Source organism: Chrysemys picta, chromosome 10 (genome assembly GCF_011386835.1).
Source record: "Chrysemys picta bellii isolate R12L10 chromosome 10, ASM1138683v2, whole genome shotgun sequence".
NCBI lineage: Eukaryota > Metazoa > Chordata > Testudines > Emydidae > Chrysemys > Chrysemys picta.
The window spans coordinates 38,087,069-38,106,134 of NC_088800.1; the positions used below are offsets into that span (position 1 = coordinate 38,087,069).

Consider the following 19,066-nt stretch of genomic DNA (forward strand, 5'->3'; position numbering starts at 1 on the left):
ACTGTAACTGGCTCCCTTACAGGGCCTCTCTGAGCAAAGCTGGAATGCAGGAGAGATCGGAGCCCGTGGTGTGCAAAAGACAGTCTCCTGTGTGCCACCTAACCACCCAGAGAGCATGTGTGTGCCCTGCCCACAGGGGATCCTTTGGTCACACAGCAGCTCTCTGCTCCAAGCATGTCGGGAACCAGCTCCTTTAAAAATACATCGATCAATATTTATCTGGCTTTAACGATGGGTTTCCTTATTTGACCAATGCTGCGCCTGGGAGGGGCTGGAAACCCCGATAATATTGGAACATCACAGCTCAACTCCTCACCCGATACGCCCTAAAACCAGGCTAAAAATTATCAGGCTTTATTGATTTATTTTAAAAATAAAACAAAGGAGTGAACCATTCAGGCACGTGCGGGGGAGGGGCGAGGGCCCAGGATGGGGAGTAGCAGTGGGCAAGTGCAGTCATATCACACTGTGAACCTCCCAGACAGAAGTCAGAAAGTCTCAAGCCAAGAGCCAGATCCATAGCTCACTGAAATAAACAGCAGTCTTCCCATTGACTTTGCAGGGCTTTGAATCAGGCCTCAAGTGCGCTGTAACTGCTAGGGCTAACATGCAGTGGTGTGCGGGTGTCACATGGTCACGGCCCAGCTTGGGGGCCTAAGGGTAAGAACAGCCCCACAGCCCAGAGTAGTGGCCTGGCTCACTCCATAACATCAATAACCAAGGGGGTGAGGTACTCGGAGTGACGGATCCCCAGGCTGAAATCCGGGGCCCTCGGCTTCGTGATGTTGACACGGCCAGTCTTGTAGTCTGCCGGCCCTGGAGTAGAGTCCCTTACGAACTTGTACTTTCTCCACATGCTGTAGGCAGGTTGCCGGTGCAAGTAGACATTCGGTTCGGGCACAACAAAGGATGCTGGGCCAGGGACTCTTGCCAGCTCCTCTGTGTTGCTCCACATATCCATTTTGGAGGCCATGCTGTAGCAGGGGGCAGATGGCTTGATGGGAAGTCCAGGTCCCAGCATCCCTGGGAGGGTATAGGCATTGGGAGCTGGGTTGGGATCATTCTCACGGTAGCGAGTGCGGTCGGCCAAGGAATAAGCCGGTGCGTAGGGTTCCCCCTGCGGATGCACCTTCTCTGTGTGGTATTCATTCGGGGCAGGTATGCTCATCAAACCTGGGAGCCAAGAGGCAGTTTGGGATCAACATTACTACGGTAGAGTTGGATTCTGCCTACTTCCGAAGCTGGCTGCACCCTGAGATGTAGGCTGGTGCCCTTTGTGGGGTCATGCAACAGGCCTTTGGCCACTGCAGACCTCACTTCAAACGTGGCTTGCATTTCAAAAGAGTTTCTGTCTTACTAGAGTGTCTCTGGCCTGGGGAAATGGCAAGGACAGAAGTGAGGTGGATTGGCAGAGCTGTACATGGGGGACCAGCAGTCAGGGTGCATTCGTAGAGCTGTGGGGTGGGATGCTAACAGGGGAGGGCATTATGCAGTACCAGGTTTACCAGGGTGCCAATGGCACCGGGCCCACACTCAGAAGGGGCCCCTAACACCCACTTCCTCCTCTACCGCAGCACTGCAAGAGGCCGTGAGGGAGGGCAAGGAGCAGCACCCTGGGTACCACGGCGCCCAGTCTCCAGCCCCAGAGAACACCTACCCCCCGGGATATACTGTACACTGCACCAGGGCCCTGCCACATTGTATCACCCGCACCACGCCCAGAGACAGGCATGGAGGCTCCAACTCTCATGCTCTGCCTACAGGGATCCAGCCTAGGAGTTGAGAGCCCAGGGGACCTTGGGAGCAGTAGTTCCTTGGCCAACTCCCTGCCTGGAGAGTCAGCCCTGGAGCAGGGAAGGAACTACATTTCCCAGCATTCCCTTGGCAGCTATCAACAGAAAAGAGAGGGGGAGGGAGTGGGGAAGCTGCCAGAGCTGGTGAGACCCAATGTAACGGCTTGCTGTGAATGGAGAGTTGGCTGCTAGAAGAGGGTGGTACTGTGAATGGGGAACATGTATGCACAAGGAGTAGAAGGCTTTGGCCCAAATATCACCCTCAGAAGACTTCCTTGGCTGGCAGCCCCAAAGAAGGAATTGGGTGGAATGAATGGACAATGTGCCTCTATCTGAAGCCTAGCAAGGAAGATATGTGGACCCCACCAGGAAAAGTTAAAATGATAAGTAAGAGAGGGAAGGCTTTACCAGAGGATCTGGGCAGCATTAGGTACAGTATCAGGCACACAGGAGGATGTGACTCCATTTCCACTTCTGAGACACAGAAGCAGAAATTGGCTTTTCCTTTCCAGATTTATCTAATATTCAGAAAGGGAATCTAGCACCTCCTTTCCAGATTTGAACACCCTCAAAGTTCAGGAGCTCTCAAGTTCAGTTTGGACTCTGTTACTTCATTTCTCCCAAATCAAATACTGATCCACTGTAATTTGCTGTAGAAAAAGTAGGATAAAATTGAGCAACAAATGCTGGCTCTTCCCAATCCTAACTAGGACCGGAATTGCTATTTTCAACAACCATTATTGGGTTTTGGGTTTTGTTTTTTAGTTTTGTTTGTTTAAAAAGAAGATGCCAGTAATATTGCATTGGCAAGTTCCCCACAGAAACGAAGAGTGGAACAAAAGAACAGCAAAGGCACCTCAACTTTTCCTTATTATGTGGGACAGTCTCACAATATGGATCCAGATATCCTCCAATCACACAAACTGAAAATCGTTCCACTTTACTGCAGTTCTGTAACCATGCAGGAACCATTCTGTGCACATCCAAAATTTCTACTGTATTCAGAAGCACCTTGCTTTTGTAACCATAACCACTTGGTATTTTCAAACCTTGTAAGCTAAGCAGGTTTACATTTAGTAATTGGGTGGGAGGCCTCTCAGAAAAAGTTAAGTGTTGCAGGTGTTGATTATTCACTAGGTAACATGAGTCCCTCCTGTTTACAATAGTAAACCAGTGCACCATAGTTTTAGAATGCACTGTACTCCAAGAGTCTAGAATTAGCTCCTTTGCTTCTATACACAGCCATTAAAGACAATGAAAAGACTCCCACCGACTTCAACAGGTTTTGGGTGGAAACATGGGGTAACTCCACTGTCTTCACAGAGTACCGGTCCCACAGCAGAGCGGGGTTGTGTGAGCTTGTTGCAGAGCTGCTGCTCAGGGATGGGGAATTTCCAGGCACCCCAGCCTCGGAAATCATCCAGGCTGCATCTTCTCCACTACTATGCGTTAGCAGTTGGGTGCATAAGAACTGGGGGGCCCTGCTGCAGGTGATGGGCATCTCAGGTACTTAAAGCCTTGGCCTAGAGTAGGGAAGCACCTAACTGCAGAGTCTACAGCTGCTTAACTGAGGATTGAGAGTCCCTAGTGCCACCGTTGCAAGATTCAAGCATGCTCACTCTTGGAATTGCCACCCCTCCCACAGCTAGTAGGTGCACCTGTCTAAGGCTGGCCTCTGGCAATTGGCCCCATGGCTGTAGCCAGAGAAGCTACAGGTGGCTCTGTGACTACTGGGGGCCATTAAGCTAGGAGCAGATAAAGAAACTGGAGTTAACCATAAGAAACAGAGGTCACCAGTAGGACAGGAATGTCAAGGGGACCAGGAAAAGTGGAAGCAGGTCAGGTTTGCAGGGGGAGAATAGGACCAGCTGTCTGGGGAGCACTTTCAAGGTAGAAGGGAAACAAGCATGGGGAGAGGTGTCGGTGATCAGGTAGTGGAATAGCACATAGATGGGAGCAGAGGGAAAAAGAAGGCTAGTAACTGCAGGTTTCCAGGAGCTAAGTGCTCACTGAGCAAGGGTTGGAGAAATGATGTTTGCAAGTGGCTTCCTCAAATGGCAGGATGGGTGCTGGGGGAGGAATTTGTCAGAAGTGATCAGGTTTCTGCTGACTGTGGAACTTTATTGAGCTGAGACCAGAACCACGTACAGTGGCTAGTGAAATAGGGTGGTACTGGAGACATGACTATAGAATGTCTGAACAAGGAAGGAGATAAAATCTGTGGGGAGTTTCCCTTATCATTATGAAAGTTCTGCTCACTGTGGACACTGGTAAACCCATATGGGTGTACAGCTCAATGAGAAAAACTGGGGGCTGAGGAAGATGGGTATGGCAATACATATAGTTAAGCAGAGGTGATCAAAATGTGTGATCAAAATGAAAAATGTCTCTGAGATTCAGTACTGGGTATACTATGGCACTAATGGTGCTGGCACACCAGGCCCACACTCAGAAGGGGTCCATAATGACTACTAGGGGGGCCCACAAATATGTTTGGCACCAGACCCACAAAAGGTTAATCCGCATTGTGCATCAGCCCTGAGAATCAGTCCAGGCCCTCAAGTGGTATAAATCGGTGCAGCTCCATTTCATTCAATGGCATTATACCTATTTACACCCAGGATCTAGCCCAAAGTGTTTAAGATCACTTGCCTTCACGCTGCCTGGCACTGGGCAAAACTCACATATTTCAATGTTTGAATGACATTTTCAACCATTAAGTCAGTTAGTTGCCACAGGGCTTTGTCAGATGTTGTGCTACCTGCAACAGCTTCTGGTACAGTCTGGTTTCTCTCTTGTCCTGCCTTTCCCATCGTAGTCCCATCCCCTCTCCCCATTGCTGCACCAGCACTCTGCCTTCTCATTGGATTCATGCCCTCTAGATCCCCTTAAATGAGGCTATAACGGTCTGAGACTCATCCCTGCGGTGCCTCCTGCTGGCATCCTGGGAATTAGCTCTTTTTCCTCCTTTAGAGCACCCTCTGCAGGCCGACATCTTGCTGCCACTGGGCCCCCGTATCCCTCATGGACCCAGGTGCCCCTTTCTACTGGGGTGCTGCCCCTGGCAGTAACCCCACAGTCTCAGGGTCTCCCCCTTCCAGGGGAACCCCCACCCCCTATCCCCACCTTGCCTCAGTCTTTGGCTACTGCCCAGTCTCCATCTAGTCCCCATTCACTGGGGCAGACTGCAGTAAATAAGCCACTCATCATAGGCAAGGGGGGTTTGGACCTGCTGCCTCTGCCTACTCATGGGCTGCCCCCTGCAACTCCAGTACCCAGTTGGCCTTCCACTAGGCCTGCAGCCTGGGGGGTTTCCAGGCCAGAGCTCCCCAGCTCCTCTTGCCTTTCCCCAGCCCTGCTTGACCTTAGGTACCCAGGTACACTCCCCAGCAGCCAGGCCCTTCCCCCTCTAAAGGCAAAGGGAGAGTGTCTGTCTGCTTCTAGTCCACTGCCCTCTTATAAGGGCCAGCTGGGCCCTGATTGGGGCATGGCCACTGCTGAGGCTGCTTTCCCAATCAGCCTGGGTTGCTTGCCCCCAGCCACAGCCCTCTCCCAGGACTGATTTCAAGCCCTTTAGGGCAGGAGTGGATGATCACCCCCCTACAGAGGCAAATTGTGCATTAGCTGTCTCCTGCCACCTGATACTATAAACACCTGGGGACTCCAAGAAAATCTCATGCTGCCATCAGTGTTTACATGTGATTCCCTTTAGAACACGTTTTCAATGGGACTCACATGTCCAAAAGCAATTTTAGAAGCCCAGAAGACAATGCACTCCTGTACTACCCCAACCCCATGCACAAGAGTTTAGATGCACTAAGAAATCTAATCCCACCCTTTGTGTTCCCTGGGACCCATAAAGGATTCTGCCCAACTCCCACTGAAGTCAATGAGAGCTCCATCCATGATACAAGTCAAATATCTCCTCATATGCTGGCTAACCAAGAAGGTACTAGCATACCCTTTAGTCAGTGGAGAGTCACGACCAAGCAAGTCCCCTCATTATATAGCACAGGGGCCCGCCCAAAGGTGTGCTGATCCCTGGGAGCAGCCCACTGTTCTGGCTCTAGTGGAAGGGAAAGGGGCCTGCGCCAAGGAGAAGAGGAGACACCACTTGGGACAACCCCATTTCCAGCTCACAAAGAGGAGCTGTTCCAAAGACATGGATCTGGGACTTCAGACCAAGAGGGTCCAGGCACTGCCTTAGGGCTCAAGGTAACTGCAGCCTTCCTGGGTGCAGGGGCTGCTCCAACCCTCGGAGGAGTCACTGGGGCATTAACCAGTCAGCCAGGGCTGTCCCATTGTACACGTTATTGATGCTTTCCTGAAGAAACCATCTCAGTGTGTTGGATTTTCCACAGACAGAGAGCACCGCCAGCAGGCAATGCCAACCCCTCCTACATTGCTTGACACCCTGCTGCTCTGGGGGGCAAACAGCTGCACAGTGTTTCTCACACATGCACAAGTGGTTTTCAGGCACAGGCTGGCCTTTCTGCCTTCAGTACATGTCCCTGCACTCAGGGCCAAGGGCCATTCTTGGAGGGGGTAGCCAGGTGCCCAGCGTCATGCCCTGATGCCACGGCATTCAGGAGATGGGTTGGTAAATGGCACATTCCCAGCCCTACTCTCTGAGCAGTGACTGTGGGGGCTCCAGGGGACACACAGCAGCCCTGCTCTCCACTCCTTGTGGGGGCCTAGGCGACTCTCTGCGCTGTGGTTTTCTCACGCCCGTTCCAGTGCCCCAGGGCCCTGCAGCATTACAGTGAAAGAGCCAGAGCAGGCAAGGGCATTGCAGAGGCCAGAGAGAGCGGATGGCACGTTACTGTCTATTGCCAGGGAACCCAGTAAGAGACCTCCCTCTCCTGCCGCTCTCCCTCTGGGGTAAACGTTGCCATGGAGCAGGCTCGAGGGGGTCAGGGCAGTGACACATCAGCCCAGACGGGCATGAGGCCAAGGTGGAGACACCCACTGGGCCGTGGGAATGAGGCAACGGCCAGGGACACATGGGTTTGCTTCCATCTTCATCGTAATGCGCAGGCCATGGAGAGGCTTGGGCCAGGTGACCAGTCAAACAGGGTCCTGCCAAATGACCCCAAACACAAGCAGATTCAGGGAGGGGTCAGCAGGCCCTTGGCACCTCCGCTTGCATGGAAGGAGGGTCAGAGGAAACAGACCAGGCCCTGGTCTCACTGACGCCAATGGGATTCTTGCCATTGACTGCAATGGGGGCAAGATTTGGTCAGTACAATCCTCACCTGGTTCCATTGCAGCCTGAGCCTTAGGGAAGCCTCCTGCCTCTGCCCATGGTGCTTGACAAGGGACAGCTGGGACCAGCATAGTGAGTGACTCTCCAAGCGCCTACCTGCAGAGCCAAGGTGGCAGTCAGGAACATGAATGCTCATCACCCTCATTCATCTCTGCCTTCTCCCTGGGCCCCTCTAATGGCCACATGGGCAGATTCTCAAGGCAAATCCTCATTAGAGTGCCTCAGATTTACCTTCCTACCTCTCATCTAAGAAGGCCCGAAACAATATACCCTCCTTTGACCACACAAATAACCCCATGACTCTCCATCCTCTCCTCTCCTTTCACAGGTCTGTCTGCACCACGATGATTTAATCCATATTTGTAGTGTATGTCTCCATTTGTTTTGTGAGCACTATTTTGGTTGTGAGACTGTCCAGCACCTTTCCTCTTGTCTCTTTGCCTCCGTCTTGGACTAGGATTCCAAGAAGTGTTGACAATACAGAGCAATCAAGGGTCATTAACCTGGAGGGCCTCCTGCTGAAAGGCAAGCACCTTGGACAATGAGGTAGCTACCGCCCAGAGAAACCCATCCTTCCAGGTGAGATGGTAAACAAGCAATAGATCACCTGACAAGGGACTTGAAGTGACTGAGAATGGTCATCTGACACAGGGGACTGCAGCTTTATAAAAGGAAGCTCTCTCACCAGTCATCTTCAGAGAAGGAGAGGAGAGAGATCCGAAGCTGAAGACTGAGCAGGAGGAGAGGGATGCAGGAAGGACTTGGGACCCCTAAAAGGGTGGCCCAAAACCCAAAGGGCTCTCAGAGTGGTGAGGACACTGGAAGGAGGGATGCAGGTTTGTACAGATCTCTATATCTCTTGTGCTTTTTCTATGAGTAAAGTAAGTGTGTGTAAAAAGAACAGGAGTACTTGTGGCACCTTAGAGACTAACAAATTTATTTGAGCATAAGCTTTCGTGGGCTACAGCCCACTTCTTCAGATGCATAGAATGGAACATATATTGAGGAGATATATATACACATACAGAGAGCATGAAAAGGTGGGAGTTGTCTTACCAACTCTGAGAGGCCAATTAAGTAAGAGAAAAAAACTTTTGAAGTGATAATCAAGATAGCTCAGTACAGACAGTTTGATAAGAAGTGTGAGAATACTTACAAGGGGAGATAGATTCAATGTTTTTAATGGCTCAGCCATTCCCAGTCCCTATTCAAGCCTAAGTTGACAGTATCTAGTTTGCATATCAATTCCAGCTCAGCAGTCTCTCGTTGGAGTCTGTTTTTGAAGCTTTTCTGTTGCAAAATTGCCACCCGCAGGTCTGTCATTGAATGGCCAGACAGGTTAAAGTGTTCTCCTACTGGTTTTTGAGTGTTATGATTCCTGATGTCAGATTTGTGTCCATTAATTCTTTTGCGTAGAGACTGTCCAATTTGGCCAATGTACATGGCAGAGGGGCATTGCTGGCACATGATGGCATATATCACATTGGTAGATGTGCAGGTGAACGAGCCCCTGATGGTATGGCTGATGTGATTAGGTCCTATGATGATGTCACTTGAATAGATATGTGAACAGAGTTGGCATCGGGCTTTGTTGCAAGGATAGGTTCCTGGGTTAGTGTTTTTTTTAAGTGATGTGTGGTTGCTGGTGAGTATTTGCTTCAGGTTAGGGGGTTGTTTGTAAGCGAGGACAGGTCTGTCTCACAAGATCTGTGAGAGTGAGGGATCATCTTTCAGGATAGGTTGTAGATCTTTGATGATGCACTGGAGAGGTTTTAGTTGGGGGCTGAAGGTGACAGCTAGTGGTGTTCCATTCTATGCATCTGAAGAAGTGGGCTGTAGCCCACGAAAGCTTATGATCCGATAAATTTGTTAGTCTCTAAGGTGCCACAAGTACTCCTGTTCTTTTCCACAAACATGCCTAAACTCTACTCACCCCCAACAAGCCAAGAGCCTGTGAACCCCAGGGTGGGGTCCAGTACAGCAGACTGGTGAGTGTCCGGCAGGGCGAAATCATCAGGGTTGCAACATTCCCTCATTACCGTTATCTGGGAGCTCCCAAACGCAGCACTTCACACAGGCCATGACCAGACTGTGCTCGCCGCCTCTGTTTCTCTCTCCCTCTAAATGGGCTGCCCCTCCGAGACATTTGTGGTGAGTGAGTCAACTGGCTCCAGGCTGCTGAGCTCTTGAAGAGCACTGACTGTCCCCTTCTCCCACACACTGATGCACTGGGAACAGAAGGGCTCCCAGGCCCCGACCTGCACAAGCCATGAGCTGCTGTTTATTTCCTCGCCCCCCCACTGGGACGATGAACTCGTCAGTGAAGAAGCTAAAGCAGCAGCCCGCGTAGCTCAGGTTTCTCTGGGCCCTAGCGGTTGCACAGAAATACAGGCAATAGCAATGCTGGCCACGGTGGCTTTTCTGCTCAGCATCCTCCCCGGCTGCCAGTTGGTTAAATAAGGACCAGAGCAACTATTGCTGCTTGGGTCCAGCTGGGACGCTCCACTAACTGCTCTCATTACGGGTATCAGCATCTCCCCAGGGGCTCTAGTGCTGGCCCCTCAGTCTATTCTCCTTGGGGACCTCCTGTCTTCATCTTCGCTCTTCAAAGCCCTTCTACGCAGAGCCCACCACCTCTGTTCACTTCCCCAGGGAACTGATTTCATCTCTTTCTCCCTGAATGCCCAGCTCACTTCAGCAGCAGGATCTTCACACCTCATTGCCTCTTCCAGCAAGAGCCATGTTTTCTCCTGAGGAACAGTTCCACGCTCCTGGTGACCCCTCCGGCCTGCAGCTCGGCTGCCCTGCTTGCTACTGACCTCCCCAGATCGAGCAGAGCTGGGGGAGAGGGGGGCGGTTCTAAACAAGGCCCATATTAGGCACTGAGGGCTGGATGCTGTGCTGGCATGACTGTCGTAGGTGCCGAGTGAATGGCTGAGACACATTTGTGCACCCTGCCTTAAACAGGCATCCCAGCCCTTTGGCACTGACCTTTAAGAGGCTCACTGAGTAAGCGCCACAGGCCAGATGAGTCAGTGCACTTGGCAAGTCAGATCATTAACCCCCAAAAGGGTTTGCTGGGACAGACACAGCGGGTCATGTAATAGATAACACGACAGAGGTGGGAGAACATCAGCAAGCGCAATGGTGGCACATCCTTCACCTCCTTTGGCAGCATGGACAGAACCTTCAGCGTTGGCATCCTCTCCTCCTGGACAGCTAGGAATGGGCAGAGGATGTACCATCTGATGCCAGACTGAACTGGAAGGAGGACTACATGCCCAGCAGTGGGCTAAGAGCAATAGGAGTGGCCAGAACCTAGCAAAAGCCCTCTGAGCAAGCTACCAGATCCTTATTAGGTCCAGAAGGTCCTCAGCTCCTGCACTGCTTGGTTTGCATGTTGTTGTTATTAGCCATGTATACAGCATTGCAAGCCTAGAAGGACCTTAGGGAAATGAGGCAAACAAATTACAGTCCCTGCACTATATAGTTTATAGTCTAAACACATAAATTGGTGGGGTACAGCTGGGATGACGTGGAGACAGGTTTCAGAGTTTAAGCACCAGAAGGGGTCTGTTCAGGGACCAAGTGCAGCAAGGAAATAAGGGGATAGGACAGGAGGGCTGTCCAGAAGGGAAAAGGAGGAGGGCCAGCAGGGTACAATGATGGAGCTGAGAATGCAGGTAGATGGAGCCAAGGAAGAAGTTGAACGTGAGCAATACCCTCCCCTATATTTCTGTATCAATGCACACCAGCTGCCACATCCCAAACCATACACAACAGATGGGTGTCTAGAACGCCACTTAGGGCATATCTGCCTGCAGGCCAAAGGCATATTCGTGTCTGGAGACGCCATCATGCACTGTCAGCACAGGAGTAGACGAAGCTTTCTGGACGGGATGTCGATCAAGGTGTGAGATAATCTGGCTTCCTCTTTGCAGGGTTATGCTCAGGGAAGTAGCTGTGCCCTTGTGGACTGTGTGGTTTCTGTGGGGAGCTGGAAATTATATCATCTAGAACAGCAGGCTGTATTCTGACAAGAGCCTTGGCTTGGACTCATACTCACAGGCATCCCTCAATTACCCAATCATGAGTTGTGGTGTTCTATTTTTCCCTGTGCCTTCTGGGTCCCTGGGTTGGAGGCCTCTTGGCTGAAACTCTTGGGATATCTTCCCTCAGATTTGGTCTTTGGCCCAAATGGATTTGGGGGAGGGGGGGCTCTGTCAGTCCTGGAACAGAGGTGGTCACAAATGGCATGCAATCTCTTCATCCAGGAAAATCAGCCCCACATTATGCCCAGTTCTCAGAGGGTAACCGCCACAGGAACTGACTATAATCAGAGACCAAATTCCCCTGTGGCTCACAGGGCTCCCTCCCCAGAAGCTGCCTCCATACAGAACCTTGCCTCACCCCAAACTAACACCACACAGCATGTCTTCACATGACCAAATGTTTGTTCACATGCTAAACAATAAAGAACTTGGAAGACTATATGTAACAGGGCCACCTGCCATAACATTATGATGCCTATTTAACAGGCCAGGAAATTGAGCAACTGAGGGGTTGAGTGCCTTGGCCAGACTCACTCAGGAAGTCTGTGATCGAGTCAGGAATTCAACCCCAGTCTCCCAGCACCTAGTTTTGTGCCTTACCCGGCAGACCAGCCTTGCTCCCTCATGTGGGCACAAATATTTGAAGACATCAGAGACAGAGTTGTCAGCCATTGCTTTGGGATGTGGGACAGCCAATTCTCATGCACAGGGATCTCAGGTCCTCTCCCCATAGTTATTATAACAGAAGGCTCCACTGTCAAATATACTGTAGTGGTGTAGGATATCAGCACTAAACTCTTCAATGGCCTTGTACTTCATGGTTGCTTATCTTTAATTCAATAGCTAACCTCCAAAGTTCTTGATTATGAAACTAAAGCTACATAACCCTCTTGGATTCCTTGACATTATTTCCACGTGGCGTGCACTGGTGTTGCTGTCTGTTCATTCAGGCAGCCACATACTCAACCTCTCCAAGTCCCCTAGCTTTAGGAAGATGAGGTGTTCTGGATTTACTGAACAACCCAAATTGGCGCCTGCCATTATCCCTTCCCATTCCTCTGCATAAACCAAACCCTACAGGGATTTGCACATCTGCCCAGCTGCTTCTAATGGCTACACAGAGCCACAATGTTTCCCATCACCTGCTCCCTGAGCCGAGACAGGGAACGCAGCTGGATACAGACAACAAAATTCCAGATGTGACTGCTGTCAACAAGCCACATGTTTGCGGGGGTGGGAGTAGAAGCACACACTCTCGCTCTCTGTGTCTCTAACACAAGTTGAAATAACATATGCTAAGATTGTAAGCTCCTTGAGGCAGAGACCACCTGTTGGTTCTGTATATGTAGAGCACCTAACAAGAGTCCTTGTCTATGCTCCTGGTCCTGGTCCTGCTCCTCAGCACTATTATTATTGTTGATTGTATAATTAGTAATAATGGCATTTTTGCCAGTTTACTTTATTTGATGGCAAATTCCTGTGTTTAGGAAAGCCATAGGTTTAGAGTTGCTGTTGCTAATTGTCCAACAAGATATGTCTGGTAAGCCTGGATAGTGGCTGGAGGGGCATATGCATCTATGGGAAGTTTCTCAATGTAATTTTTTTCCTCCCATTAAATACATTTCTTGCCTCACCCCATGATTCCCAAAAAGGATGTGGAGGTCATATGGGAGAAGGTGTATCTGCCCTCTCTAAATAATGTTAAAAAAACAAACAACCTTAGAGTCTGATTCAAAGCCCATTGAAGTCAATGGGAATCTTTCCACTGACCTGAAAGGGCTGCAGATCAGCCCCCGATTCACCAAGAGGAGAGGGTAAAGGTCTTTCCCACTTGTCTACCAAATGGTGGGTGTGATGTTAAACAGGCACAAGGCACCTGGGACACTCTGCAGAGCATCTGTTTAATAAACATTAGGTGAATTGGGAGCTTGTAAGTTAGAAGCTGATAGCCCTGGTTAGAGCAGGGGGAAGTACTGGCAACTGTAGCAATGCATGTGGAGCCTGGCTCCAATAGCCCAGCTAGTAAGTGACTGTCCTCCCCAATAATATCGCTAACGCACCACAGTGCTCACATAATTCTGTTGCTCTTCCAGTCTTGTGTCTCCCATAGCTCTACCAATGCACCTCTCTCTGAGCTGCTATTCCAGTACCATGGGCCATTCCTGAACAGCACTGAAGGTGTGCAGAGTGTTCCTGAACATACCGAAGTGCTGATAAACTCCGGTGGTATTAGGGTGACCAGACGTCCTGATTTTATCGGGACTGTCCCGATATTTGCTTATTTGTCCCGCGTCCCGACCTACCTTCAGTCGGGACGCGAATTGTCCCGATATTTTGCCTCTGCTCACAGGCTCGCGGCCCCCCCCCCGCCCAGACTCCGCCCCCTCCTTCCCCCATTGGATCCCTCCCCAAATCCCCGCCCTGGCCCCACGCCCCCAGCCTCGCCCCCTCACTGCACCATTGGATCCCTCCCCAAATCCCTGCCCTGGCCCCGCCTCTTCCCCAAGCACGCCGCATTCCTCCTCCTCCCCCCTCCTTCCCAGGCTTGCGCTGATCAGCTGTAGGGCGGTGCAAGCGCTGGAGGGAGGGGGGAGGTGGAGACGGAGTGGAGGCAAGCTGGGGGCGGGGCGGGGCGTGGAGCTTTGGCGGCCGTTTTTGTTTTTTCTTTTTTTTTCCCACTGGAGGGAGCGGGGAGGTGGAGACGGAGCAGAGCCATGCTGGTGCAGGGGGGGGAGGGGAGGGTGTGGCGCTCCGGACGTTGTTTTTTTTTTTGCTCACCACTGGCTTTTTTTTTTTTTGCCGCCCCCCCCCCCGCATCCCAATATTTCACCTGTGTAATCTGGTCACCCTAGGTGGTATCATGCTAGAACAAATGCCCGCTAAGGACTAGGATGAGACCTTCAACCTTGTTTAAGTTGCAGTCAATGTCATATTGAAACCCACATCTGCAGAGAAGACAGGCTAGTGCATTTACCCACTGCAACACCATGGTCCCTAGAAGGTCTAACTACATTCTGGCTCCTTCATCCCCATGCGTGGCGAGACTTCGCAAATGTCATCAGAATTCCAGCTAGGTTAGGTAATGCAGGCTCAGATCCTCCACTAATGTAAACCAATGTAGCTCCATAATGGAGCTAGGCTAATACACACCAGCAGAGGAGCTGGCCCAGTGAGACTCAATGGGCCAGATTCCACAATGCTGTAATGAGCTTGCCCTGGATATGAATTTGGCCTGCTTGGATCCAATATGTTAGTTATTTTTTGCTAAAGCACCCAGAGGGCTTGGGCTATCGGATGCCAAGAAATTATGAATGAGTAACTAACTATTCCTGGTGCGAGTGTGTGTGATACTAGTTCTGAACACTCTCAGCATGTTCCATGCATGCTGCCTGTGACGTTGGACTCTATATGATTTTATGAAAATATGCTAATGTAACTGGAATATGTTTCATGCAAAAGGTCTCTTATAAGGTATCATTACAAAGCTTATAATCTACTGAGTGTGATCATCCTATTTGTATAAATGTACCACTCTTGTATCTGAAACTAGAAATATTAAATATAACTCTGAGGGCCTACTGTAATTATGCAAAGTGTGGGCCATTAATGGTGGTTTGGAATCTTGATGACTCCCATCAACCAGGACAATTGACTGCAGATGGGTGTGTTTTACCTGTAAGTCTTCCTGTATACGTGCGTGCTGGCAAGTGGGTAATGAAGTCTTACAATGACATGTGATCATGTCACCTGAACTGGAATCCATCTTTAACCAGGTGCTTTTCCATTGAGAAGGGGTGGTGGGAACCCAGAGGGACAAAGGATTCCCGCCTTATGCAAAAGATATATAAGTGGGTGGAACAGAGAAAAGTGAGAGCCATCATGAGGAATCCCCTAGCTACCACCTGAGCTGGAACAAGAACTGTACTAGGGGAAAGGATTGTGCCCAAACTAGGAAGGCTGTGAAAGAGACTTATTGAAACATCTTTCAGGGTGAGATTTTATCTGTACTCGGTTGTATTACTGTTTTAGGCTTAGATTTGTGTGTTTTATTTTATTTTGCTTGGTAATTTACTTTGTTCTGTCTGTTACTACTTGGAACCACTTAAATCCTACTTTCTGTATTTAATAAAATCACTTTTTACTTATTAATTAACCCAGAGTATGTATTAATACCTGGGGGAGGGGGCAAAACAGCTGTGCATATCTCTGTACCAGTGTTATAGAGGGTGAACAATTTATGAGTTTACCCTGTATAAGTTTTATACAGGGTAAAACGGATTTATTTGGGTTTAGACCCCAGTGGGAGCTGGGCATCTGAGTGTTAAAGACAAGAACACTTCTGTAAGCTGCTTTCAGTTAAGTCTGCAGCTTTGGGGCAAGTAATTCAGACCCTGGGTCTGTGTTGGAGCAGACAGGCGTGTCTGGCTCAACAAGATAGGGTGCTGGGGTCCCGAGCTGGCAGGAAAAGCAGGGGCAGAAGTAGTCTTGGCACATCACTTGGCAGTTCCAAAGGGGGTTTCTGTGATTCAACCCATCACACTGCCTTCCAGGGTTTGTATGGTGGGAAGCACAGCAGCCGCAGCTTTTCAGAGCCAGAGAGTCCATGGCAGCAGGTGGGGAGCCTGCGTCCTCACCTGCTTTAAAAAGGAAACAGTTTCCCACCTGGTTAACAGCTGCTAGGTGGAGCAGCAGCTGGTTCTGGGCCTGATCCAAAGCCCATTGAACTGGGCTCTTTCCCGATGCATGGGTGTGCTCCTGATTAAGCTCACACGGGGCTAGGGGAGTGGGAGCCAGTCAGAGGGGTGAGAGAGTTGCTGCCATTAGCACCAGGACAGAGGTAGGCAGCATGTGTGACAGGAACTGTGATGCCAGCACTCAGGGTTACTGTAGGTATCTATGGGTGCACTGTCCTAGGGACGTAGTCTCCAGATTCCTCCCCAAGACACTGGAACAACCAAAGAAGACAAGTCCCCCAGAGAAACCTTCTGGGTTTCCCACTTAGCCCACTGCATGCTGGGACAGCACTTTGTGGGCTTAGGGCGTGCTGGGCAGATACTCACACAGTGCAGACATGATCAGAAAAACTCAGAGTTCTGTACCTCACTTAATTTTAAGGAGTTCCAAGTAACCTGTGACACTACATTCATCTATCTGTCCATCATACCCTAACCATAATGGAATGCACTGCAATAACAGACCAGCCATGTTTCTGCTAACTCACTTAGACTCTTCTCTCGGTTCTGTATGCGGAAGGACGATGGCTTCCACCACCCAAAGCGGGAGAGGTGAGGGTCTACGAAGCAGGCACCAGGACTGACTGTGTCAGCCAAGACTACAAGAGAAAGGAGAAGAATCCAGTTCAGGAAGTATCAGCTCACAAGCTACAGCTGAGAGATCTGAGCCTCAGCTCACCATCTTGCACTGGTTCGACTTTTTTGGTCCCTCTAGCTTCCCTGAGAGCCCTTAGAACTGGGATTCTAGAGGGGCTGGACATGATAGCCACATGTCTTCATGCTGAAGATTTTGTCCCTGACCAGTGCCAGAAATGGGCTGGATCTGTGTCCCTGGGCAGGTAGCACCACATGAACACTCCTACACTCTGCTACCATTTGGGTAGGAGGCATCCAAGAAGCAATGCATTTCTCCCATAGGGATTGTAGCACATGTCATTTATCCTGTAACCTTCTGTAGGTTAGATGCTCAGTCCATGGACACTTGGGACTAAGACCATCCACACGCTGGCGAGGTGCTGAGTCCATGGGCCTTTGAGGCTTAGTCAGGTTGTCTTTCCCTCCGACTACGGAGTTTCAAACTCATTTTGGACTTTTGTATGCTACGGAACTGTGGGCCAGATGTTCAGCTGGTGTAAATCACTGATGTCAATGGAGCAACACCAGTTCACCCCGGCTGAGGATCTGGCTCCATGTCTGTAACTCACTTTTCTCCGTGTGTTTTATACGCATCGTGTAGGCTGGTTCTGCGAACATGGTGAAGTCGTGATTCCTGATGCCAGTGCAGGGTTGCCGGCCATATTTTCCGGCCCCTGGGCCTGGAATGCAAATGGAAATGTGAATGTACAATGTTAACATGAAGAGAGGAACGAGCCAGCCCCCCTTTAATTTATATAAAAGGTTCAACCAGAAGAGATTCACGCCCTATGCTCCTTGTGAAGCTCCTTTCTCCTCCTACCCATGTATCATCTCAGTCCAAGACAAGGAAGTGATCTTGTGACTAATGTCCCCTAAGGTCTTTAAGCCCCCCTGCTCTAAAGCCCATTCTTCAGAGCTTAATAGTGAGGGTGACCAAGCTCTAATGAAAAGGTCTTTAGTCTCCCACCGGCCTTGTATTCCGTTCCCTGGCATGGGGATATAATTATGGGAGTTACCAGAAGGTTTACCCTGAAGGAGTTACTCTGACCAGAAGGTTTCTATCCTCCTGTTCTCCAGAACACCATGGCATGGGTGTTATCATCCCTAACGAAGGGTATCACCTCCTCCCCCTTGTCACTCCAGGGCACAGATGAGATAATCTCTGCCCTCTGTATCCTACAGCCCCAGATGGGAATGTGACTGCAAAGGTGACTGTCCCATACGGTCGTAGCTTTCTAACCTTTCCATCCTGGAAAGCACCTCTTTGTAAAAGAAAGATTACCCGATGGACCCCCCAATCCCAACACTCCAATCTCTGTTGCTTGACTGTCAACTATGGACTACCAGGAAGGTCTCTGCAGAGCTCTGGCAGTGATCCATGGACCATCATTTGAGATCCACTGACCTAACAAGAAGGCCTCCAGCCCCTCTGTTTCCTACCCTCCCAGGCTGCGGATGACCTAAAGGAGTTACTCCCTGGTTTGAATGCGATTACTTCAAATTTTGCACAAGCCATAGTGATAACCAGATGTAACCAATTCTCCATCAGCCCGAGGAGCCATTGGCATCCCACTAAAGACACCTAGAGATGCTGGTTCCCTGTGAACTCTGGCTTTGGCCTACAGGATCCAGTCCAGCTCCATACCTACAAGCTTCTCCACTAGTCCCTTTCCCACCCCCCAGGTCTGTCTTTCTATCTACAGCAAATCCATCTATAAAAAGGCTCACTTGCCTGCCTTAGGATGAGAAGTGCTTACTATTATTAACTACTATCATCATCAGCACCATCTATCTATCCATCTGTCATCTTGGGATACTGTACTGGGTAATTCCCATTTATTCTAAGTACTCTTCCATCTATCTCTCTGCCCAGCCCCAGGGTATTGGGGCAACTCTTTCACTCCAGCTGGAGCAAAGCTGGGTCAGGCAGGGCTATTTCTTCCCTAACGTGCTTTAGTTAGAATGTGTTTCCCCAGGTAAGAAGTTCACTCACCCTTGATTTTGGCACTGATTGGTGGGTACTGCTTGACTTCCCCTGGTGCCATGGCTGAGGTTCTACAGGTGCTAGCACCATAATTGCCAGCTCGGCTGGGACCTTTAGACTTGGACATCTCCCTTGGGGGAGGCCTCGGGGAGTCTTTATAGCTTCCGTCGCCAGCAGTTACCCTGGAAACACACGCCAAGAAAACACTAAATAAATAAACAAAGTTCTGCGGCACCCGGGCTCGCCTTCTTGCTAGAGGGACCAGGGCACTGATGAACCTAAAGGGCGGCATGACAAAGTCAAAGCCGCCATTTGCAAAACGTATGTGGGGAAAAGACGTGCGCTGCGTTAACAATCAGTTTGGACCAGTGACTTGCGTTGCTGCCGCTTCAACTTGGCCAGGGATTAAAAGCTTAATTTAAAAAAACAAAACAAAAAACCAACACCCAGATCCTCAAACTTGCCTTCGACTTCTTTTTTTGGACCGTAAACGGCAGCCCCTGCTCTGATTAGCCCTTTGGTTGCCAAGGGAATGATGTAAGTGTGGAATCTGGAAAGTCTGTTTATTTCCACATTGCCATGGTGCTGGCAGAATGTTGTGG

At 50.0% G+C, this 19,066-nt stretch overlaps 1 protein-coding gene across 1 annotated transcript; it reads right to left on the reverse strand.

Moving 5' to 3' along the window:
- Positions 1–356: 356 nt before the first annotated feature.
- Positions 357–18,525, reverse strand: CIMAP1C (ciliary microtubule associated protein 1C). The gene is made up of 4 exons (XM_042842411.2): positions 18,474–18,525; positions 17,050–17,160; positions 16,333–16,443; positions 357–1,173 (listed from the first exon to the last, which is right to left on the reverse strand). The coding sequence occupies exons 1-4, from the start codon at positions 18,523–18,525 to the stop codon at positions 698–700; spliced, it is 750 nt and encodes a 249-aa protein (XP_042698345.2). The 3' UTR covers positions 357–697.
- Positions 18,526–19,066: the final 541 nt, after the last annotated feature.

What these genes read in the sequence shown, in the direction of transcription:
- CIMAP1C (XM_042842411.2), bottom strand. Translation starts at nt 18,525, where the DNA reads ATGGCACCAGGGGAAGTCAAGCAGTACCCACCAATCAGTGCCAAAATC. An exon ending in AATCAGTGCCAAAATCAAGG is followed by an intron (nt 17,161 to 18,473) that starts GTGAGTGAACTT and finishes TTTGCATTCCAG; the next exon opens with GCCCAGGGGCCGGAAAATAT. An exon ending in GAACCGAGAGAAGAGTCTAA is followed by an intron (nt 1,174 to 16,332) that starts GTGAGTTAGCAG and finishes CTTGGCTCCCAG; the next exon opens with GTTTGATGAGCATACCTGCC.